The sequence below is a fragment of the Scyliorhinus torazame genome, chromosome 7 (assembly GCF_047496885.1).
Source record: "Scyliorhinus torazame isolate Kashiwa2021f chromosome 7, sScyTor2.1, whole genome shotgun sequence".
Lineage (NCBI taxonomy): Eukaryota > Metazoa > Chordata > Chondrichthyes > Carcharhiniformes > Scyliorhinidae > Scyliorhinus > Scyliorhinus torazame.
This window is the reverse complement of record NC_092713.1, coordinates 86,907,174-86,931,948: the sequence shown is the minus strand read 5'-3', so window position 1 is coordinate 86,931,948 and position 24,775 is coordinate 86,907,174. Positions and strand designations below refer to the sequence as shown.

Sequence of the window (24,775 nt, the reverse complement as noted above, 5' to 3'; positions counted from 1 at the left end):
CTCATTTGTAAATACAGAAGAAAAGTACTCATTCAAGACCTCGCCTATCTCTTCAGACTCAATACACAATCTCCCGCTACTGTCCTTGATCGGACCTACCCTCGCTCTAGTCATTCTCATATTTCTCACATATGTGTAAAAGGCCTTGGGGTTTTCCTTGATCCTACCCGCCAAAGATTGTTCATGCCCTCTCTTAGCTCTCCTAATCCCTTTCTTCAGTTCCCTCCTGGCTATCTTGTATCCCTCCAATGCCCTGTCTGAACCTTGTTTCCTCAGCCTTACATAAGTCACCTTTTTCCTCTTAACAAGACATTCAACCTCTCTTGTCAACCATGGTTCCCTCACTCGACCATCTCTTCCCTGCCTGACAGGGACATACATATCAAGGACACGTAGCACCTGTTCCTTGAACAAGTTCCACATTTCACTTGTGTCCTTCCCTGCCAGCCTATGTTCCCAACTTATGCACTTCAATTCTTGTCTGACAACATCGTATTTACCCTTCCCCCAATTGTAAACCTTGCCCTGTTGCACGTACCTATCCCTCTCCATTACTAAAGTGAAAGTCACAGAATTGTGGTCACTATCTCCAAAATGCTCCCCCACTAACAAATCTATCACTTGCCCTGGTTCATTACCCAGTACTAAATCCAATATTGCCCCTCCTCTGGTTGGACAATCTACATACTGTGTTAGAAAAGCTTCCTGGACACACTGCACAAACACCACCCCATCCAAACTATTTGATCTAAAGAGTTTCCACTCAATATTTGGGAAGTTAAAGTCGCCCATGACTACCACCCTATGACTTCTGCACCTTTCCAAAATCTGTTTCCCAATCTGTTCCTCCACATCTCTGCTACTATTGGGGGGCCTATAGAAAACTCCTAACAAGGTGACTGCTCCTTTCCTATTTCTGACTTCAACCCATACTACCTCAATAGGGTGATACTCCTCGAACTGCCTTTCTGCAGCTGTTATACTATCTCTAATTAATAATGCCACCCCCCCACCTCTTTTACCACCCTCCCTAATCTTATTGAAACATCTATAACCAGGGACCTCCAACAACCATTTCTGCCCCTCTTCTATCCAAGTTTCCGTGATGGCCACCACATCGTAGTCCCAAGTACCGATCCATGCCTTAAGTTCACCCACCTTATTCCTGATGCTTCTTGCGTTGAAGTATACACACTTCAACCCATCTCCGTGCCTGCAAATACTCTCCTTTGTCAGTGTTCCCTTCCCCACTGCCTCATTACATGCTTTGGCGTCCTGAATATCGGCTACCTTAGTTGCTGGACTACAAATCCGGTTCCCATTCCCCTGCCAAATTAGTTTAAACCCTCCCGAAGAGTACTAGCAAACCTCCCTCCCAGGATATTGGTGCCCCTCTGGTTCAGATGCAACCCGTCCTGCTTGTACAGGTCCCACCTTCCCCAGAATGCGCTCCAATTATCCAAATACCTGAAGCCCTCCCTCCTACACCATTCCTGCAGCCACGTGTTCAACTGCACTCTCTCCCTATTCCTAGCCTCACTATCACGTGGCACCGGCAACAAACCAGAGATGACAACTCTGTCTGTCCTGACTTTCAACTTCCAGCCTAACTCCCTAAACTTGTTTATTACCTCCACACCCCTTTTCCTACCTATGTCGTTGGTACCAATGTGCACCACGACTTCTGGCTGCTCCCCCTCCCCCTTAAGGATCCTGAAGACACGATCCGAGACATCCCTGGCCCTGGCACCCGGGAGGCAACATACCTTCCGGGAGTCTCGCTCGCGACCACAGAATCTCCTATCTATTCCCCTAACCATTGAATCTCCTACAACTATTGCTTTTCTATTCTCCCCCCTTCCCTTCTGAGCCCCAGAGCCAGACTCAGTGCCAGAGACCTGGCCGCTAGGGCCTTCCCCCGGTAGGTCATCCCCCCCAACAGCATCCAAAACGGTATACTTGTTTTGAAGGGGAACGGCCACGAGGGATCCCTGCACTGTCTGCCTGTTTGTTTTTTTCCCCCTGACTGTAACCCAGCTATTCTTGTCCTGTACCTTGGGTGTGGTTACCTCCCTGTAACTCTTCTCAATCACCCCCTCTGCCTCCCGGATGATCCGAAGTTCATCCAGCTTCAGCTCCAGTTCCCTAACACGGTCTTTGAGGAGCTGAAGTTGGGTGCACTTCCCGCAGGTATAGTCAGTGGGGACACCGGTGGTATCCCTCACCACCCACATCCTACAGGAGGAGCATGTAACTGGCCTAGCCTCCATCCCCTCTTACCTTACAGAATATAGCTGCTGTGTGGGCTAACTAGATCTCCGCCCTCCGACTCTGCTCCCAGTCAGCTACACTTCCTGTAAACGCCTGGCTCTCTTTGCACTCTTTGCGGAAATGTCGGAAACAAAATGAAAGGAGCACCTTACTCCCTCCTCACCTAACTCCCTCGGTCACCAAACTCTCACTATCGCACTCAAAAAGCACCAAATTCAGCACTCCCTCGGTCACCAAACTCTCACTATCGCACTCAAAAAGCACCAAATTCAGCACTCCCTCGGTCACCAAACTCTCACTATCGCACTCAAAAAGCACCAAATTCAGCACTCAGTACAAACTAAAGCATTACCTTCAAGCAAAGATTGGATTGCTAACACAACATTCCTGAAGTAAAGTGCTCAGTTACTGTGTTCTCAAATTACACTAAAATAAAAAGATCGAACTAGAGATGCAAGTGAGCAGTTAATTCCTCTCAAATGTTTTGGTGTTTTCTTTTTGGTGAAAAATATTAACCAATCTCATTGGGGGGGGGGGGGAAGAGTCAACACCAATTGTTGCCTTCAGGTGAAGTCGGGCTAGAAAATGAAAGATAATTTTACCAGGCGTGCAGACAGAATTCAATCTCCTGTTTTAAAATCAGATAAATAGTGTCCTTATTTTTGAATTTCTAGGACTCAGACTCGTGGGTCTGCTTGCAGTCCCTGAAATGGCCACTGACTTGGTGGCACTCCTGGGTCTGCAGAGTTGCCGGCCAATCTGATTGGCTGGTAGCTTCCTGAGGCGGGGCCTCTTCCCAAATGAGGGGCGGGGCAGGAATCCGAAGACCAGCTAATTAACGCTCCACGGAGTGTTAAATGGCTGCAGGGCAGTTGGCAATGGTGGTGAACAACTCTTCAAAATAAAACATTTTGCCCCTGGAGGATAATTGCATGTGGTGGTGTTCCCATAAATGTGCTCTGTTGAACTTCTCCCTTATCTCTATTTGTTGGTGGTGCAGAGAGTAAATATTTAAGGTGGTGATGGAGGTTGTGTTGTCTTGGGTGATATTGAGCTTTGAGTGTTGTTGAAGCTGCACTCATCCAGGCAAGTGGAAATTCCATCACACTCCTGAACCTTGCAGATGCTGGACAGGCATTGGGAAGTCAGAAGGAGAGTTGCTCACCACAGCATTTCCAGCCTCTGACCTGTTCTTTAGGGTGGAATTTAATTTGGGCAGTGGGGTGGGGGGACTGAGGTCCACCACCGAAACGGGTGGTAATCTCACTGACACAATCCATGGGAGTTTTGAGGGAAAGAAGGCCCCAAAAGGCAGTGGGAACCCTGCCACCAGCCCATCTGGCTCCATGGGGAACATTTTATTGCTGCACCTTCGCAGTAAGGCTGAAATCCTGCCCCTGGCCTGAGGCCCACAGCTCCCCATTACCAGCAGCGCCAAGAGGAGCAGTGGTCTTTAATGGGAATCATCGTTAGATCTCTGATGAAAGGTAATTGAGAGTGGGATATGGCCAGAGGAAAAGGCAAGTGGTGGAACTTCTCACTCCTGAATCTGGGCCCCTTGATCAGACTACAGTGCTTTTGAATGAGGATCCCCAGCTAGTAGGCTGGGGCCACAATGTTTGCTTATTGGTCTCTATGCATGGCAACTATGCCAATCATCTCTGGGTGAATGCCAGCAGTGCTGGGATGATGCCCTAAAATGATCATAAATTGCTGGGATGGAGAGACATATCATTCCTCTCAAATGGCTGGTCCAAGCATGTTTCCGCTCAAGGTGAACCCCAGGACATTGGTGGTGTGGGATTCACTTATGCTATTGAATACTCAGCGGAGGCAGTTAGACCATACCCTTTTGGAGAAGTTCATTGCCAATTATCAGGCCACTGCAGAATGCTGTGTAGGTCATGCTGCATGCTGGTGTCTGAGGAGTTGCTAATGAAACTGAATACTGTGCAATCATCATCATTCTGACCTAATGATGGAGGGGAGCAGGTGAAGATGGTTGGTAGAGAACACTACTCCGAGGAACCCCTTCAGCAAAGTGCTGGGACACAGTTGGCTTGCCTCCAACAAGCACAACCATTTGCACTGGGTTATGACTCCAACTAGTGTACAGTTCCCCTGAATCCCATTGACTTCTAGCTCCTTCAGCTTTGTGCGTGGAGCAGGAAGCATGGTTTATGTCAGACATAATCCACCATTTGTCCATGGGGTATTAGCCACAAACGTTTGTCAAGATTACTCTCCAAATACAGAAAATCAAAGAGTTCATAAATCATAAGTTACTTTGACAAGATTTAATTTCACCTCAAGAGATTGAAAAAATATGCATTCGCTGTAGCATTTGCCCACTTTACCTTTCAGTGCTTACAATGTTATATTCCACTGAACGTGATATCGGTGACGAAGTAATGCCATTCTTCTTAGGTGCTGTCAAAAGAAATATGACATGAATACCGAGCTCAAATTTCTGGTTGGTTTGTAGCAGCTGTTAATATGTTTCCTTGAAGCAAAACATGACAGATGAATGTTGATCTTCAAGTTTTTGGAACCTACCCAAGAAATAACAAAACTAAGCAAGTATTATTTATGTCTCATTGAAACTGCCTGAAATTTAATTTATCCATCTGTATGGTTTGACTAAATGTGATAGGTCTAAGTTTCATTAAATGTGATAATCATTTGTCATCCCCATTTTACAGTAACAACTTGTACTTATACAGTGTCTTCAATGTAATAAAGCAATCCAAGTCACTTGGTGGGAATGTTATAAAGCAAAATTTGACACCGGTCCACATAGGTGATCAAACGTTTGGTCAAGGAGGAAGGTTTTAAAGGAAGAGAGAGGGAGTTCCAGAGATTAGAGCAATGAAGGCAAAACCACCAACAGTGGAATGAATAAATCTGGCAATGCCAGAATTAGTGGGCCTGGAGGAGATTAAAGATAGGAAGGGGGAACGAGGCTGTGGAGGGATTTAAAAAAACAAGGATGAGAATTTTAAAACTGAGGCTTTCCTTAGTCAGGTGTCAGTGTAGGTCAGCAAGGACCGAGGTGGTGGGTACAAGTTTGATTTCAGGCAGCAGAGCTTTGGATGACCTCATATTTACAGAGTAGGAGAGGCTGACCAGAAGTTTGTTGCATCATCCAAATCTAGAAGTAACAAAGGTATGGATGACGCTTCAGCAGCAGATGAACTGAGGCAGCTGTGGAGTTGGGCATGTTACAAAGGTGGAAATATACAGTCTTAGTGATGATGTGGGTATGTCGTTGGAAGCTCATTGATAAGTCATAGTTTTAATGTTAGTTGAATGCATGTAGTTGAGAGGTAAAAATGATTAAAAGTGTCTGACTGTGGGAATCCAGTCACTGTTTCGCATAAATGAATTAGCCATTGTATTCCAGTGTATTTAGCACTAAGAATGTATCAAATAATCAGTTATAGCAAGGCTCCGGGCCGAGCTGTGCAACATGGAAAGTGTGAGAAACCTATCCAGTAATTTTCCTAAGACTGCGCATGCAGACACTGAGCGAATCTTTATTGGCACCAGTCAATCTTAAGTAATGTCCAATGTTTGATCAATAAATCATCCTCTAAGTAACAGACATTCCTTTGAACAAACCAGGAGGTCTCAGCTAGGAATTAGAAACCAATGAGAGTAAATGAGGGGTTAAACCAGAGATAAGAATTCCCTTAAAAGTGGGACCTGGTGGTCGAGGTCTTTTTTCCCGAATTCCTGAATTATCTATGTTTGTTTGTGTTGTGATTTCTTTATGTTTTGTCAGTTGTTTATGGATCGTTTGATATTTTGTTTGTAAGTTTTGATTTAGTTCGTTTCAAGTGAATAATTAGCAATAAAGTCATATTTTGACACCTCCAATCAACCGGACTATCAACTCTTATTAGGACGTAAAATAAGAGCCCCATCGCTCATCTCAGGGTCAAATAGGACACCAAGGTTGAGGTCATTCTGGTGCAGCCTCAGACAGTTGCCAGGGAAAGTTATGCAGTCTGTGGTGAGAGAATGGAGTTTGTAGAGGGGATCAAAGTCAATTGGTTTCATCTTACCAATACTTAAATGGAGGAAATTTATGCTCATCTGGTGGGGCCGTGAGAAGTGGTAGTGAGGTAGAGCTGAGTGTTGTCAACGGAGATGTGGAGACTGATGCTGTGTTTTCATATTATGTGGTTTCTTTTTTAAAAAAAAAATGTATATGGAAATACGAGGGGGCAAAATGCAGATTTTATGTTCCAAAATATATCAATTGTGAACTGGATTAAAACAAAAACTGAAAAATGGGGAAACACTCAGCAGTTCAGGCAGCATGCTTGGAGAAATCAAATTCAATATTTCAGTTCATATTATTGGCATCTAACAAGCAAGAGAAAAAAAACCAATATAGGGTGAGATTTACTGACCGCCGCGTATTTTGCGGTGGGATTTCCCACTGACAGCACCCTTCACTGCCGGGGGAACCTATGCGCAGCGTGGGACTGGAATTTTCCACCGGCGTGAACAGCTGGTAAATCCTGCCCATTCTATTTCCTCTTTTCCCCATTTGCCTCCCTCTTTACTCCTTTCCTTTTAAAATACATAGTAAAACTTTATATCCTCTGACATCCTTTACCCCTGTCCCATTACTCCTTCTAAATACTCTTAACTCCCCTTCTTATTCATATCTTTTAGAGATACTAAATTTCGCAGTTTTAAACCATTTTAAAAATAAATTTAGAATGAGGAAAGGTAATCTTCCCTCATCTCTCAAGAAGAACGAACAAAGAAAATTACAGCACAGGAACAGGCCCTTCGGCCTCCAAGTCTGCACCAACCATGCTGCCCATCTGAACTAAACCCCCCCCCAATCTTTCTAGGGTCATATCCCTCTATTCTCATCATATTCATGTATTTGTCAAGACGCCCCTTAAAAGTCACTATCGTATCTGCTTCCACTACCTCCCCTGGCAGCGAGTTCCAGGCTCCCAACACCCTCTGGTAAAAAACGTGCCATATACATCCCCTTTAAACCTTGCCCCCCGCACCGTAAACCTATGTACCCTCGTAATTGACTCTTCTACCCTGGGAAAAAGCTTCTGAGTATCCACTCTGTCCATGCCCCTCATAATCTTGTAACCTTTATCAGGTCACCCCTAAACCTCCATCATTCCAGTGAGAATAAACCAAATTTCTCCAACCTCTCCTCATAGCTAATGCCCTCCAGACCAGGCAAAATCCTGCTAAATCTTTTCTGTTCCCTCTCCAAAGCCTCCACATATTCCACTATAACACTATATTCCAAGTGCGGCCTAACTAAGGTTCCATAAAACTGCAACATGACTTGCCAATTTTTAAACTCAATGCCCCGGCCGATGAAGGCAAGCATGCCGTATGCCTACTTGACTACCTTCTCCACCTGCATTGCCACTTTCAGTGACCTGTGTACTTGTATACCCAGATCCCTTTGCCTATCAATACTCTTATGGGTCTGCCATTTACTGTATATTTCCCATCTGTATTAGACCTTCCAAAATACATTACCTCACATTTGTCCGGATTAAACTCCATCTGCCATCTCGCCGCCCAAGTCTCCAACTGATCTATATCCTTCTGTATCCTCTGATGGTCCTCATCGCTATCCGCAATTCCACAAACCTTTGTGCCATCCGCAAACTTATGAATCAAACCAGTTGCATTTTCCTACAAATTATTTAAACAAGGGTCCCAGCACTGATCCCCGAGGACGCACCTAGTCACAGTCCTCCGTTCAGAAACGCAGCCATCCGCTGCTACCCTCTGCCCGGAAAGAGAGGGGGGGCGAGACTTCAATAAAGAGCGCGGAGAGAGAGAGGGCGAGACTTCAGTGAAGAGCACGGAGGGAGGGCGAGACTCATTAAAGAGCGGAGAGAGAGAGGGCGAGACTTCAGTGAAGAGCACGGAGAGAGGGCGAGACTCATTAAAGAGCGGAGAGAGAGAGGGCGAGACTTCAGTAACAAGCGCGGAGAGAGGGAGGACGAGACTTCAGTCAAGAGCGCGGAGAGAGAGAGGCGAGACTTCAGTAAAGAGCGTGGAGAGAGAGAGAGAGAGGGCGAGACTTCATTAAAGAGAATGGAGTGATAGAGCGAGACTTCAATAAAGAGCGCGGAGAGAGGGCAAGACTTCAGTAGAGCGCGGAGAGAGAGGGGGCAAGACTTCAGTAAAGAGCGCGGAGAGAGAGCGGGCGAGACTTCAGTAAAGAGCGCGGAGAGAGAGCGGGCGAGACTTCAGTAAAGAGCGCGGAGAGGGCGAGACTTCAGTAAAGAGCACGGAGAGGGGGTGAGACTTCAGTAAAGAGCGCGGAGAGAGAGAAGGCGAGACTTCAGTAAAGAGCGTGGAGAGAGAGGGCGAGGCTTCAGTAAAGAGCGCGGAGAGAGAGAGAGAGCGAGACTTCAGTGAAGAGCGCGGAGAGAGAGAGGCCGAGACTTCAGTAAAGAGCGCGGAGAGGGCGAGACTTCAGTAAAGAGCGCGGAGAGAGAGAGGACGAGACTTCAGTAAAAAGCGCAGAGAGAGGGCGAGACTTCAGTAAAGAGCGTGGAGAGAGAGCGGACGAGACTTCAGTAAAGAGCGCGGAGAGAGAGAGAGAGAGAGAGAGAGGGCGAGACTTCAGTAAAGAGCGCGGAGAGGGCGAGACTTCAGTAAAGAGCACGGAGAGGGGGTGAGACTTCAGTAAAGAGCGCGGAGAGAGAGAAGGCGAGACTTCAGTAAAGAGCGTGGAGAGGGCGAGGCTTCAGTAAAGAGCGCGGAGAGAGAGAGCGAGACTTCAGTGAAGAGCGCGGAGAGAGAGGGCGAGACTTCAGTAAAGAGCGCGGAGAGGGGGCGAGACTTCAGTAAAGAGCGCTGAGAGTGCGAGACTTCAGTAAAGGGAGTGGAGAGAGGGTGAGACTTCAGTAAAAAGCGCGGAGAGGGCAAGACTTCAGTAAAGGGCGCGGAGAGAGAGGGCGCGACTTCAGTAAAGAGTGCAGAGAGAGAGAGGGTGAGACTTCAGAAAAGAACGCGGGGAGAGAGAGGGTGAGACTTCAGTAAAGAGCGCGGAGAGGGGGCAAGACTTCAGTAAAGAGCGCGGAGAGAGAGAGAGAGGGCGAGTCTTCAGTAAAGAGCGTGGAGAGAGAGGGCGAGACTTCAGTAAAGAGCGCGGAGAAAGAGAGGGTGAGACTTCAGTAAAGAGCGCGGAGAGAGAGGGCGAGACTTCAGTAAAGAGCGCAGAGAGAGGGCGAGACTTCAGTAAAGATCGCGGAGACGAGACTTCAATAAAGAGCGCGGAGAGAGAGGGCAAGACTTCAGTAAAGAGCGCAGAGAGAGAGGGCGAGACTTCAGTAAAAAGCACGGAGAGGGTGAGACTTCAGTAAAGAGCGTGGAGAGAGAGCAGGCGAGACTTCAGTAAAGAGCGCGGAGAGAGAGCGGGCGAGACTTCAGTAATGAGCGCGGAGAGAGAGGGCGAGACTTCAGTAAAGAGCGCGGAGAGAGAGAGGACGAGACTTCAGTAAAAAGCGTGGAGAGAGGGCGAGACTTCAGTAAAGAGCGTGGAGAGAGAGCGGACGAGACTTCAGTAAAGAGCGCGGAAAGAGAGGGCGAGGCTTCAGTAAAGAGCGCAGAGAGAGAGAGAGGGCGAGACTTCAGTAAAGAGCGCGGAGAGAGAGGGCGAGACTTCAGTAAAAAGCGCAGAGGGCAAGACTTAAGTAAACATCGCGGAGACGAGACTTCAATAAAGAGTACGGAGAGAGAGGGCGAGACTTCAATAAAGAGCGCGGAGAGAGGGCAAGACTTCAGTAGAGCGCGGAGAGAGAGGGGGCAAGACTTCAGTAAAGAGCGCGGAGAGAGAGCGTGCGAGACTTCAGTAAAGAGCGCGGAGAGGGCGAGACTTCAGTAAAGAGCGCGGAGAGAGAGAGGACGAGACTTCAGTAAAAAGCGCAGAGAGAGGGCGAGACTACAGTAAAGAGCGCGGAGAGAGAGCGGGCGAGACTTCAGTAAAGAGCGCGGAGAGGGCGAGACTTCAGTAAAGAGCGCGGAGAGGGCGAGACTTCAGTAAAGAGCGCGGAGAGAGAGAGGACGAGACTTCAGTAAAAAGCGCAGAGAGAGGGCGAGACTACAGTAAAGAGCGCGGAGAGAGAGCGGGCGAGACTTCAGTAAAGAGCGCGGAGAGGGCGAGACTTCAGTAAAGAGCGCGGAGAGAGAGCAGGCGAGACTTCAGTAAAGAGCGCGGAGAGAGAGCGGGCGAGACTTCAGTAAAGAGCGCGGAGAGGGCGAGACTTCAGTAAAGAGCGCGGAGAGAGAGCGGACGAGACTTCAGTAAAGAGCGCGGAGAGAGAGAGAGAGAGAGAGGCCGAGACTTCAGTAAAGAGCGCGGAGAGGGCGAGACTTCAGTAAAGAGCGCGGAGAGAGAGAGGACGAGACTTCAGTAAAAAGCGCAGAGAGGGGGCGAGACTTCAGTAAAGAGCGTGGAGAGAGAGCGGACGAGACTTCAGTAAAGAGCGCGGAGAGAGAGAGAGAGAGAGAGAGAGGGCGAGACTTCAGTAAAGAGCGCGGAGAGGGCGAGACTTCAGTAAAGAGCACGGAGAGGGGGTGAGACTTCAGTAAAGAGCGCGGAGAGAGAGAAGGCGAGACTTCAGTAAAGAGCGTGGAGAGGGCGAGGCTTCAGTAAAGAGCGCGGAGAGAGAGAGCGAGACTTCAGTGAAGAGCGCGGAGAGAGAGGGTGAGACTTCAGTAAAGAGCGCGGAGAGGGGGCGAGACTTCAGTAAAGAGCGCTGAGAGTGCGAGACTTCAGTAAAGGGAGTGGAGAGAGGGTGAGACTTCAGTAAAAAGCGCGGAGAGGGCAAGACTTCAGTAAAGGGCGCGGAGAGAGAGGGCGCGACTTCAGTAAAGAGTGCAGAGAGAGAGAGGGTGAGACTTCAGAAAAGAACGCGGGGAGAGAGGGTGAGACTTCAGTAAAGAGCGCGGAGAGGGGGCAAGACTTCAGTAAAGAGCGCGGAGAGAGAGAGAGAGGGCGAGTCTTCAGTAAAGAGCGTGGAGAGAGAGGGCGAGACTTCAGTAAAGAGCGCGGAGAAAGAGAGGGTGAGGCTTCAGTAAAGAGCGCGGAGAGAGAGGGCGAGACTTCAGTAAAGAGCGCAGAGAGAGGGCGAGACTTCAGTAAAGATCGCGGAGACGAGACTTCAATAAAGAGCGCGGAGAGAGAGGGCAAGACTTCAGTAAAAGCGCAGAGAGAGAGGGCGAGACTTCAGTAAAAAGCACGGAGAGGGTGAGACTTCAGTAAAGAGCGTGGAGAGAGAGCAGGCGAGACTTCAGTAAAGAGCGCGGAGAGAGAGCGGGCGAGACTTCAGTAATGAGCGCGGAGAGAGAGGGCGAGACTTCAGTAAAGAGCGCGGAGAGAGAGAGGACGAGACTTCAGTAAAAAGCGTGGAGAGAGGGCGAGACTTCAGTAAAGAGCGTGGAGAGAGAGCGGACGAGACTTCAGTAAAGAGCGCGGAAAGAGAGGGCGAGGCTTCAGTAAAGAGCGCAGAGAGAGAGAGAGGGCGAGACTTCAGTAAAAAGCGCAGAGGGCAAGACTTCAGTAAACATCGCGGAGACGAGACTTCAATAAAGAGTACGGAGAGAGAGGGCGAGACTTCAATAAAGAGCGCGGAGAGAGGGCAAGACTTCAGTAGAGCGCGGAGAGAGAGCGGGCGAGACTTCAGTAAAGAGCGCGGAGAGGGCGAGACTTCAGTAAAGAGCGCGGAGAGAGAGAGGACGAGACTTCAGTAAAAAGCGCAGAGAGAGGGCGAGACTACAGTAAAGAGCGCGGAGAGAGAGCGGGCGAGACTTCAGTAAAGAGCGCGGAGAGGGCGAGACTTCAGTAAAGAGCGCGGAGAGGGCGAGACTTCAGTAAAGAGCGCGGAGAGGGCGAGACTTCAGTAAAGAGCGCGGAGAGAGAGAGGACGAGACTTCAGTAAAAAGCGCAGAGAGAGGGCGAGACTACAGTAAAGAGCGCGGAGAGAGAGCGGGCGAGACTTCAGTAAAGAGCGCGGAGAGGGCGAGACTTCAGTAAAGAGCACGGAGAGAGAGCAGGCGAGACTTCAGTAAAGAGCGCGGAGAGAGAGCGGGCGAGACTTCAGTAAAGAGCGCGGAGAGGGCGAGACTTCAGTAAAGAGCGCGGAGAGAGAGAGGACGAGACTTCAGTAAAAAGCGCAGAGAGAGGGCGAGACTACAGTAAAGAGCGTGGAGAGCGGACGAGACTTCAGTAAAGAGCGCGGAGAGGGCGAGACTTCAGTAAAGAGCGCGGAGAGAGAGAGGACGAGACTTCAGTAAAAAGCGCAGAGAGAGGGCGAGACTACAGTAAAGAGCGTGGAGAGCGGACGAGACTTCAGTAAAGAGCGCGGAGAGGGCGAGACTTCAGTAAAGAGCACGGAGAGGGGGGGAGAGTTCAGTAAAGAGCGCGGAGAGAGAGAGGGCGAGACTTCAGTAAAGAGCGTGGAGAGAGAAAGCGAGGCTTCAGTAAAGAGCACGGAGAGAGAGAGAGAGAGGGCGAGACTTCAGTAAAGAGCGCGGAGAGACGGCGAGATTTCAGTAAAGAGCGCGGAGAGAGAGAGAGAGGGTGAGACTTCAGTGAAGAGCGCGGAGAGAGAGGGCGAGACTTCAGTAAAGAGCGCGGAGAGAGGGCGAGACTTCAGTAAAGAGCGTGGAGAGAGAAAGCGAGGCTTCAGTAAAGAGCACGGAGAGAGAGAGAGAGAGGGCGAGACTTCAGTAAAGAGCGCGGAGAGACGGCGAGATTTCAGTAAAGAGCGCGGAGAGAGAGAGAGAGGGTGAGACTTCAGTGAAGAGCGCGGAGAGAGAGGGCGAGACTTCAGTAAAGAGCGCGGAGAGGGGGCGAGACTTCAGTAAAGAGCGCTGAGAGTGCGAGACTTCAGTAAAGGGAGTGGAGAGAGGGTGAGACTTCAGTAAAGAGCGCGGAGAGGGGGCAAGACTTCAGTAAAGAGCGCGGAGAGAGAGAGAGAGGGCGAGTCTTCAGTAAAGAGCGTGGAGAGAGAGGGCGAGACTTCAGTAAAGAGCGCGGAGAAAGAGAGGGTGAGACTTCAGTAAAGAGCGCGGAGAGAGAGGGCGAGACTTCAGTAAAGAGCGCAGAGAGAGGGCGAGACTTCAGTAAAGATCGCGGAGACGAGACTTCAATAAAGAGCGCGGAGAGAGAGGGCAAGACTTCAGTAAAAGCGCAGAGAGAGAGGGCGAGACTTCAGTAAAAAGCACGGAGAGGGTGAGACTTCAGTAAAGAGCGCGGAGAGAGAGGGCGAGACTTCAGTAAAGAGCGCGGAGAAAGAGAGGGTGAGACTTCAGTAAAGAGCGCAGTGAGAGAGAGGGAAAGACTTCAGTAAAGAGCGCGGAGAGAGAGGGCGAGACTTCAGTAAAAAGCGAAGAGAGAGGGCGAGACTTCAGTGAAGATCGTGGAGACGAGACTTCAATAAAGAGTACGGAGAGAGAGGGCGAGACTTCAGTAAAGAGCGCGGAGAAAGAGAGGACGAGACTTCAATAAAGAGCGCGGAGAGAGAGGGCAAGACTTCAGTAAAGAGCGCAGAGAAAGAGAGGGCGAGACTTCAGTAAAAAGCACGGAGAGGGCGAGACTTCAGTAAAGAGTGCGGAGAGAGAGTGTGAGACTTCAGTAAAGGGCGCGGAGAGAGAGAGAGGGCAAGACTTCAGTAAAGAGTAGTCTATAGGCCACCAAATAGTAACATTATGGTGGGGCAGGCAATAAACAAAGAAATAACGGATGCATGTAGAAATGGTACAGCGGTTATCATGGGGGATTTTAATCTACATGTCGATTGGTTTAACCAGGTCGGTCAAGGCAGCCTTGAGGAGTTGTTCATAGAATGTATCCGCGATAATTTCCTGGAACAGTATGTGATGGAACTTACGAGGGAACAAGCGGTCCTAGATCTGGTCCTGTGTAATGAGACAGGATTGATTAATGATCTCATAGTTAGGGACCCCCTCGGAAGGAGCGATCACAATATGGTGGAATTTAAAATACAGATGGAGGGTGAGAAAGTAAAATCAAACACTAGTGTTTTGTGCTTAAACAAAGGAGATTACAATGGGATGACAGAAGAACTAGCTAAGGTAGACTGGGAGCAAAGACTTTATGGTGAAACAGTTGAGGAACAGTGGAGAACCTTCCAGCGATTTTTAACTGTGCTCAGCAAAGGTTTATACCACCAAAAAGGAAGGACGTTAGAAAGAGGGTAAATCGACCGTGGATATCTAAGGAAATAAGGGAGAATATCAAATTGAAAGAAAAAGCATACAAAGTGGCAAAGGTTCGTGGGAGACTAGAGGACTGGGAAATCTTTAGAGGGGAACAGAAAGAACAAAGAACAAAGAAACGTACAGCACAGGAACAGGCCCTTCGGCCCTCCACACCTCTACCGACCATGCTGCCCGACTAAAGTACAATTTTCTACACTTCCTGGGTCCGTATGCCTCTATTCCCATCCTATTCATGTATTTGTCAAGATGGCCCTTAAATGTCACTATCGTCCCTGCTTCCACCACCTCCTCCGGCAGTGAGTTCCAGGCACCCACGACCCTCTGTGTAAAAAAAATTGCCTCGTACATCTACTCTAAACCTTGCCCCTCCCACCTTAAACCTATGCCCCCAAGTAATTGACCCCTCTACCCTGGGGAAAAGCCTCTGACTATCTACTCTCTCTGTGCCCCTCACTATAGAGTCCCCTATGACTATTGCTCTTCTGCGCTTTGACCCTCCCCTCTGAACATCAGAGCCAGCTGTGGTGCCACTGCTCTGGCTGGTGCTGTTTTCCCTGATAGGCTATCCCCCCCCCCCCCCCAACAGTATCCAAAGTGGTATAACTGTTCGAGAGCGGGGGCAACCACAGGGGATTCCTGCACTGACTGCCTGCCCTTTCTGGTGGCCACCCATTTCTACTAAGGAGGTAGTGATGGGCAAGTTAATGGGGCTAAAGGTAGACAAGTCTCCTGGCCCTGATGGAATGCATCCCAGAGTGCTAAAAGAAATGGCTCGGGAAATTGCAAATGCACGAGTGATAATTTACCAAAATTCACTAGACTCTGGGGTGGTCCCGGTGGATTGGAAATTAGCAAACGTGACACCAATGTTTAAAAAAGGAGGTAGGCAGAAAGCGGGTAATTATAGGCCAGTTAGCTTAACTTCGGTAGTAGGGAAGATGCTGGAATCTATCAAGAAAGAAATAGCGAGGCATCTGCATGGAAATTGTCCCATTGGGCAGACGCAGCATGGGTTCATAACGGGCAGGTCGTGCCTAACTAATTTAGTGGAATTTTTTGAGGACATTACCAGTGCGGTAGATAACGGGGAGCCAATGGATGTGGCATATCTGGATTTCCAGAAAGCTTTTGACAAGGTGCTACACAAAAGGTTGCTGCATAAGATAAATATGCATGGCACTAAGGGTAACGTAGTAGCATGGATAGAGGATTGGTTAATTGATAGAAAGCAAAGATTTTTGGGGATTAATGGGTGTTTCTCTGGTTGGCAATCAGTAACTAGTGGTGTCCCTCAGGGATCAGTGTTGGGCCCACAATTTACATAGATGATTTGGAGTTGGGAGATGATTTGGAGTTGGGGTCCAAGTGCAATGTGTCCAAGTTTGCAGACGACACCAAGATGAGTGGTAAAGCAAAAAGTGCAGAGGATACCGGAAGTCGGCAGAGGGATTTGGATAGGTTAAGTCAATGGGATAGGTTCTGGCAGATAGAATACAACATTAACAAATGTGAGGTTATGCATTTTGGTAGGAATAACAGCAAAAGGGATTATTTAAATGATAAAATATTAAAACTTGCTGCTGTGCAGAGAGACCTGGGTGTGCTGGTGCATGAGTCACAAAAAGTTTGTTCACAGGTGATTAAGAAGGCAAATGGAGTTTTGTCCTTCATTGCTCGAGGGATGGAGTTTAAGACTAGGGAGGTTATGCTGCAATTGTATAAGGTGTTAGTGAGGCCACACCTCGAATATTGAGTTCAGTTTTGGTCTCCTTACCGGAGAAAGGATGTACTGGCACTGGAGGGTGTGCAGAGGAGATTCATTCAGTTAATCCCAGAGTTGGGGGGGGGGTGGATTATGAGGCGAGGTTGAGTAGGCTGTACTCGTTGGAATTTAGAAGGATGCAAGGGGATCTTATAGAAACATATAAAATTATGAAGGGAATAGATAGGATAGATGCGGGCAGGTTGTTTCCACTGGTGGGTGAAAGCAGAACTCTGGGGCATAACCTCAAAATAAGGGGAAATAGATTTAGGACTGAGCTTAGGAGGAACTTCTTCACCCAAAGGGTGGTGAATCTATGCAATTCCTTGCCCAGTGAAGCAGTTGAGGCTCCTTCATTAAATGTTTTTAAGATAAAGATGGATAGTTTTTTGAAGAATAAAGGAATTAAGGGTTATGGTGTTCGGGCCGGAGATTGGAGCGGAGTCCACAAAAGATCAGCCATGCTCTCATTGAACGGCGGAGCCGGCCCGAGGGACCAGATGGCCTACTCCTGCTCCTAGTTCTTATGTTGTCTATGACCAGGCTAGTTCTGTATCCATCTTGCCAGCTCAGCTCTAAACCCGTGCGACTTCAGCTTCTGTACCAGTCTGCCATGAGGGACCTTGTCAAAGGCCTTATTGAAGTCCATGTAGACAACATCCACTGCCCTACCCTCATCAGTCATTTTCGTCACTTCATCAAAAAACTCAATGAAGTTAGTGAGACACGACCTCCCCTTCACAAAACCGTGCTGCCTCTCGCGAATATGTCCACTTATTTCCAAGTGGGAGTAAATCCGGTCTCGAAGAATCCGTTCCAAAAATTTCCCTCCCACTGATGTAAGGTGTCACCAGCTTTGGCAAAGAGACATTCAGACTCAAAACGTTCGCTCCTCTTTTGCTCCACGGGTGCTGACAGAACTGCTGAGATGGTCCAGTAGTTTCTGTTTTGGAATACTATCTAGTAACAATACCAAAGGACACCAGAAACAACTCACTGAAGTAATTATAGCATGAAATTAGTACCTTTTTTATATATTCAAAAATGCTAAATTTTTATCTCGGACATCAGAAATTTCAATTAGAAAAGGCAGTTGAGTGTGTAGTGGGGGAGGGGTCGGTTTGGGACCGGGTAGAGGCGGCATCCTGTAAGTGTGTGAGTCTGGAGGCTTTATTGACGACGCCCCTGCCATTCTCACCGGCTCGGTACTCCGCAAGCACAGTGATAGTGGCAGCGCCGAGGGTGTGGGAGCAATGGAGACAGCACATGAGATTGGAGGGGGCGTCAGTGTGGTCACCGATCTGTGACAATCACCGTTTTGTTCCGGGGGTGGGGGGGTGGGGGGGGGGGTGCTGCTGGATGAGGGCTTTAGGAGGTGGCAGCGGGCAGGGATTGAGAGATTTGTGGATCATTTAGGAGGATTTCCCGAGCCAGGTGGCATCAGAGGAGGAGTTTGAGTTGCCGGGTGGGAACGGGTTTCGGTACCTACGGGTCCGGAGGCAGGTTCCAAGCGTTCCTCACCTCCCACCGAAGGGACTACTGGATAAGGTGGTGTCAAAAACGGGGGTTGGGGAGGGTCTCGGAAATATATAACGGAGTGAGAAGGAGTCCCTAACGGGGAGGTGAAGAGGAAGTGGGAGGAATAGTTGGGAGGGGAGCTGGAAATAGAACTATGGGAAAAGGCTCTGAAGAGAGTTAATTCAAACTCGTCTTGTGCCAGACTTAGCCTGATCCAGTTCAAGGTGGTTCACAGGGCCCACATGACCGTAACCCAGATAAGCAGGTTTTTTGAAGAAGTGGAGGATAGGTGTGGATGCTGTGGGGAAAGCCCGGCGAATCATATGTTCTGGGTGTGTCCTAAGTTGAGGGGATTCTGGTAGGGATTTGCAGACGTTATGTCAGAGGTCCTGGAAGGGAGGGTGACTCCGAGCCCAGAATTGGCAATATTTGGGGTATGATCCGCGGGCCGGGGGCGATGTTCTGATCTACCTTCTCCTCCCTCGTGGCTCGGAGATGGATTTTGCTGGGGGAGGGGGGGAGAAGAGACTTGGAACCCCCATGTCAGGAGCGTGGGTCAGTGACATGGCGGGGTTTCTCAGGCTGGCAAAGATTAGGGGCGGGATTCTCCCTTAACCGGCGGGGCGGGCAGTACTGGCGCCAAGGAGTGGCGTGAACCACTCCAGCGTCAGGCCGCCCGGCAGGTGCGGAATCCTCCACACTTTCAGGGGCTAGGCCGGCAACCGGCGCGGAAGGGCCTCCGCCGGCCGGCGCGAATTGGCACATGCGTGGGTGCGCCAGCGGGTACTGACATCATCCCAGCTCATGCGTAGGGGGGTTCTTCTCTGCGCCAGCCATTGCGGACTATTACAGCAGCTGGTGCTGGGGCCCCCCTCGGGGGCCAGATCACCCCGCGCCCCCCCCCCAAATCACCGAGGTGGGGAGGACGACGACACTGTCAACGGCCCCCAACCGGTGCGACGCGATTCCCACTCCCACCGACAAATCGGCGCGGAGAATCCGGCAGCCGGCATCAGGGCATGATTCACGCCGCCCCCCCGGAGATTCTCCGGCCCGGCAGGGGGTCGGAGAGTCCCGCCCAAGTTCGCCTTGAGAGGATGAATTCAGGGGTTTGTCCGGAGGTGGCAGCCGTTCATCGACTTCTTCAGGGAAAATTGAACGTCAGCAGTAAGGGTTGGGGGGGGGGGGGGGGAGAATGAAGGGGAGGAAAATGGGAGGCATGGTAGTGTAAGACAAGGACAGGGACCTTAGTACATGGGTAATTTGGAAATAGGGCGGTGGTAGTAGGGGACGTTGTTTTTAGGTTTTTTGTGTTGTTTAAGGAATGTTAAACTGTAAAAATTATAAATGCTTCAATAAAATATTTTCTAAAAAAAGGCAGTTGAAAAATTATTTCCTGAAGTATTTTGAGTGATCAGTGGGAACTCAGTGGCCAGAATGATACACGTTCACAAAGTAGCAACTTTGTGTGTCACACAAAGACCAATCCAGCACTCTCTAGTGAGAAGATTCTTATAACAAATTTCCAGCAAATGTGCATCCATATACTAAATTTAATAATATTATGGATAGGTTTTGGAATCCATTAAAAAAATAAATGAATTAGCATTTGAGTTCTTGTCAAATCTAACAGTATGAATTTTGGCAGAGATAGGCAGATCTTACATTCCATTGCTCTGCAACTGACCACTTGGATATTCTGTACTGCGCGGAGGTCTACTTTAAATGATCTGGGTGGTTTCACTGGAGGAGGTCCCAGTACTTCAGTAGATGGGAGCTCCCTGCGTGGTATGAATGCATCTTGACAGTCTCTCTGCTGGGCAGCTCCTTCCCTTGGCTCCATCAGAAACTTTTGTTCTTGATGGTTAGCTCGATCCAACCTTATGAACCCCCTTGGCAATGCTGGAGAAACATCTGATTCAACAGTGATGTTGTTATCTAGTCTGAACCCTTTCAGATTCATTTCTGGTATAGAAAGGTAAGCTTTTGGTGGCAGGGATGGAACACAATCATCAATTGTTTTAGAGGTATTGCTGCTTCGGATGAGCATGGTTGGCTCCTTAGACTGGGGTATTTCATCCATGGCATCAGATATCTGCATCTCTGGCTCCATACTCAGTTCTTTCTGTTTAGATTGTGTAAAAGAAGCGGTCCTGAAAAGTGGTTCAGCACAATACGTTGTCTTAGATGGAGAGTTTGATCCTGAACCTAATAATGAGGGAGGGAGCGTAGCATATTTGATCTTTTCACCTGGTGTACTAGGCTCAATAGTGCAGCGTAAAGAATTTTCCCAAATGTTTAATTTTTCTTTAAACGAGATTGTGTCCAGTTTCTGATTTTGTGCGTTAGCTTCTGAAGTTCTGGGTTCTGATATTTGATTTTCAGGCTTTTGAAGTTTGTTGGGCCTAATCCCCATCGATGCTCCTTCAGAGGTAGTATGAGTTTCAGGCCTTCTTCCACTTTCTACTGGAACACTGGGTTTTGTCCACGCAGGCGGTTTCAAAAGTACGGGCTTTGGAACTATTGCTGGTTTTGGTAGACGAGGAGGATGAGGTGATTTTATTTCAAGTTGTTGATCAGCGGCATTGTGAAGATTAACCGTCTCAAAAATGTCAATGTTTCTTAGCACTGATTCAGTACATGGTCCGCCAGGTGCTTCAGAAACCTGTTTACCACTGGGCTTGACCTTGATTATATCAGATTTTTGAAACTTTTCTCGGAGACCTTTAAAATCAATTACTTCTTCCTGGAAAGAAGAGCAGAACAATGGTTATCTTTTGTAGCTGGAATGCAATGAGGTTTCCAACCTTAAGCAGTAATTTGTTTATTTAAAGTAAAACTAGTTTAACAAGGTCAGACATCAACGCCACTTGTAATGTTTCTACTAATGGATGTCTGAAATCACCTAAGTTGGCATTCCATACACCAAACTCGGGAGTCCCATAGATCTCAATAAAGTGCCACTAGGTGTACTACTGTTGCTAACTTTTGGTTGGTTCAATTGGCTCTGTTTTATAACCATTGCTCGCGAGTCGCCAGGTATCTTTATGATACCGCCATGAGGTTCAAGTTCAAGTAATGATCAATAACTCAACACACCAATTAGTAAGATTCAAATCAAAGCACATTTATTATACACAGTAAATCACTACTCATGCATAAATTCTACTTCTATAGCTACTTCTACAACTAACAGGCCTATACTTAGCTTTGGACAGGCCCACCAGGTCAGGGGAACAAATGGCCTTTCGTTCGGAATCTGAAACTGTGGGATTCAAAGCCGGTATGGACTGGTAGCGAGGAGCGCCTATCTCGTAGCGAGCGTGGACTTGAGACTTACTTCAGGGATGCGGCAGCTTGGACCGTTCACTCTCAGGGGTTGCTTCGCGTTGCTGAGTGACCCGGTCAAGGAGAACAATTTGAACTTGGGGCTTAACTTTTATAGTCCCCAGGGGCTTCCCGCCTTTCGGGGCGGACCCTGTACCTGGTTGTAGGTGATTGGACTTCGTTCCAATTGCTTGGCTCGATTTCTCCAATACTGGAGCGGTCCCCTGATCAATGGGCGGTCTTGTGGTGACCGTTAACCTCTTTTGTGTTGGCTCCTGCTGGCGCCGGGGAGTCTGGCTTAGCATAGTTTGTCCCGAATGTTACGATTGTTCATTAGTATGTAGATGGCTGCTACATTATTATGCAGATGGCTGCTTGCATTGATGCTGTCTGGGCTTTTGCAGAGTTTAATACACGGTAACTTGCACCTGCTGGTTTCTGCCTGTGTTGGCTGAATTTCCCTTCAGCCTTTGCTGTTCTCCATTTTAAATCGGGACTTGGCCAACTCAGGTGGCTACACTACACCCGTGGGGCGGAACGGTAACACAGTGGTTAGCAATGTTACTTCACAGCGCCAGGAGTCTGGTTCAATTCCCAGCTTGGGTCACTGTCTGTGCGGAGTCGGCACATTCTCCCCGTGTCTGTGTGGGTTTCCTCCGGATGCGCCGGTTTCCTGGTTTCCTCCCACCTTCCAAAGATGTGCAGGTTAGGTGGATTGGCCATGCTAAATTGCCCATGGTGCCCAAAGGCTAGGTTACTGGGATTACTGGGTTACAGGTAGAGGGTGGAGGTGTGGGCTTAAGTAGGGTGCTCTTTCAAGGCCGGTGCAGACCCGATGGGCAGAATGGAATCCTTCTGCACTGTAAATTCTATGATCTACAGTTGACCTATCTGCAGCTCCAGATTGCAGACGAAAGTCAACCAGTGTTTTTACTGCTAATCATGTCCAGTAATCTTCACCACTCTCCTTTTGGACTTGTATATAAAAATAGTGGGATAGTAAAAGGTCTGCCGCAGCATGGAATTATACCCAAGTTTCGGTTCAGTGCTGACGAACTTCAGTTATGAAGACAGATTGGAAACGTTGCGACTGTTTTCCTTGGAGAAACAAGGAGATTTGATAGAGGTATTCAATATCATAAGGGGCTTGGACAGAGAAGAGAGGGAGAAACTGTACCCACTCATGAAAAGGCAGAACGAGGGCAGCACAGTAGCACAGTGGTTAGCACAGTGGCTTCACAGCTCCAGGGTCCAAGGTTCGATTCCCGGCTTGGGTCACGGTCTGTGCGGAGTCGGCACGTTCTCCCCGTGTCTGCGTGGGTTTCCTCCGGGTGCTCCGGTTTCCTCCCAAAGTCCAAAGACGTGCAGGTCAGGTGGACTGGCTACGCTAAATTGCCCTTAGTGTCCAAAAAGGTTATGTGGGGTTACTGGGTTGCGAGGATAGGGTGGAGGTGTGGGCTTAGATTGATCTTTCCAAGGGCCGGTGTAGACTCGATGGGCCGAATGGCCTCCTTCTGCACTGTAAATTTTCTGATATGATTCTATAAATTTAACGTCAATGGCAAAAGATGCAAAAGCAACATGAAAATATTTTTCATGCAATGGGTGGTTGGGATCTGGAATGTACTGCCTCTGTTGGGAACACACTGGTGCTGATCAATTGGACTCCTTGCAATCTCTGACTTTTCACACCCAACCAGTTTTCCCATTTCCTCCACCATCTCCTATCCTTGGCCTCCCCCTACTTCCTGTGACCTGTTACCCCCATCCCAAATTATAACCACTAACCCCCATTTTCCACTCAAATCCCTCCCTCCAAAGAAAAAATAAAGCTTCCTTCACAACCAAAATGATAGCTATTTGGAATAGCTTTTGTGAACTTCTTTGATGAACATAGTTAGATCATAAAATTGCACGAATGATGTTCATTCAATCCTTGCACATCAGAAAAAACAGGTAACAATAGCAATTACATAAAACAGCGCATGATCACAATTTTGTATAAATTAAAACAGAATTCAACTCAAAATCGACAATACGACTAAAAGATTACACATTATTGTGTCACGAATCATCTGACGTACTGACTCATTCAGCAGCTAGAAGTGAAAGATTGAGATTTGTGTGGGCTCTCTCTTCTCCTTAGAATCTGATAGGTCTGCCAGCTTTAGCTGTGGTCAAAGTATATCAACTATAGAACTTGCAACAAAATCTAGGAATTTCTATAAAAATTGCACATGTGCACAGGCAAGAATCAAGTATAGATATGATGATACCACATTGGCTGATTAGATGAAAATTGGTCACTTTGTTCAGAGTCAAAAGCCAATACTTGTTTAGGCTGCCTGCGATGAAAACTGACACCAGCATGACTTAGTATCTAAAGATGAGGAGGGTAGAAGGGTACAGAGAAAAAATAAAAGAGGGAGGAAGGAAAGCAGAAATGAAACAATACCTTTTTGTTGTTTAAAAAAGAAAGAATTATCTGCAACGGTCATCAAGGTTAAATACTGCATGGTCTGTTGAGCTGAATTTATATAATGTTCAACCGTCCGTACATCAACGACAGATAGCTTCAAAAGACAATTTAAACGGAAAGAAAAGCATAGCCGCTAATATAAGGAATTTTAAATAAAGAATAAACAGACAACGTGCGTAAAGATGATTACAGAAAGACCGAATAATTACTGGAAGACAAGACAAACATGGTGGTTTATAAGGGAGAAAGTAAAAGTTGGGATTGTTTACAGACTGTACGCATCATTCTAGTGGCATGCAGGCTCAAAGATACTATAATGATGCACTTTCACAGGTTTCATTAGAAACACAAAAGGATTTATAAGAAGTGTACAGCAACCACATGGCTGCACCTACTTCCTTAAAGAGGACTCAGCCCTCTGGGTCGATTCCCACGAGACCCAATTGGGCCCCAAGCTAGCTGACCTTTTTCTGAGGTGTTGCCCTTATAGGAATAATCAATATATCCCGTCCTTATATAATCTTCAATAAGTACTTTACTTTGGGTCACCTATTGCATCTTCCTTGAGGTCTTCATTGCTTGTGGGCCTTTTTTGAGAATTGCCCCTCTATCTGGGGTCTACTCCAATTTTCTTATTTATAGCCGTTTGTTTCTTCTTGTGGTTGCAACTTTAAATGCATTGCCACTTTAAATGTATCACCTCTTAAAAGATTATGTCGCTTTAAGACTGTGTAATAATGTTTTCTCCCCACACACAGGCTCTAGTTGCTCTGACGCAGTTGACTTCCCTTTGCAGGTGTATTTTGCAACAAATTTATCAATGCAGATACAGAGTGTCTCGAGCTGTTTCTTTTTTGTTTATGATGCACGATCAATGACCACTAAAACGAGGTTGTAGTCCAACTGAATGCTTTAATAAGCTAGATGTTTCCCCCAGCAGCTCAGGTACAGGTTGAAGGCTGCTGGGGTGGCACGGGTTCTTATACCCCGCCTAGCAGAGCGGAGCTACCATACATCCTAACCAATAGGAAACATACAGTTTCCACCAATGGTGCTTCAGCCTATCAGGTACCATAATACCACATTCACCCCCTGTTATAAAAAAAAAAGTCGGGCGGGGGTGGTGGCCTGAAACTACAAAACGTGGCAACGTGGTA

At 47.9% G+C, this 24,775-nt stretch overlaps 1 protein-coding gene across 3 annotated transcripts in view; it reads right to left on the bottom strand.

Annotated features, from left to right (window-relative positions):
- Positions 1–24,775, bottom strand: part of LOC140426354 (uncharacterized) — a 160,338-nt gene that overhangs the window by 120,915 nt on the left and 14,648 nt on the right. For all 3 annotated transcript variants that reach the window (XM_072511014.1, XM_072511013.1, XM_072511012.1), the window contains exons 2-3: positions 19,478–20,558; positions 4,629–4,701 (exon numbers count right to left, since the gene is read on the bottom strand). In XM_072511014.1, coding sequence (XP_072367115.1) covers positions 4,629–4,701; positions 19,478–20,558 — 1,154 coding nt within the window. The remainder of the gene's footprint in view (positions 1–4,628; positions 4,702–19,477; positions 20,559–24,775) is intronic.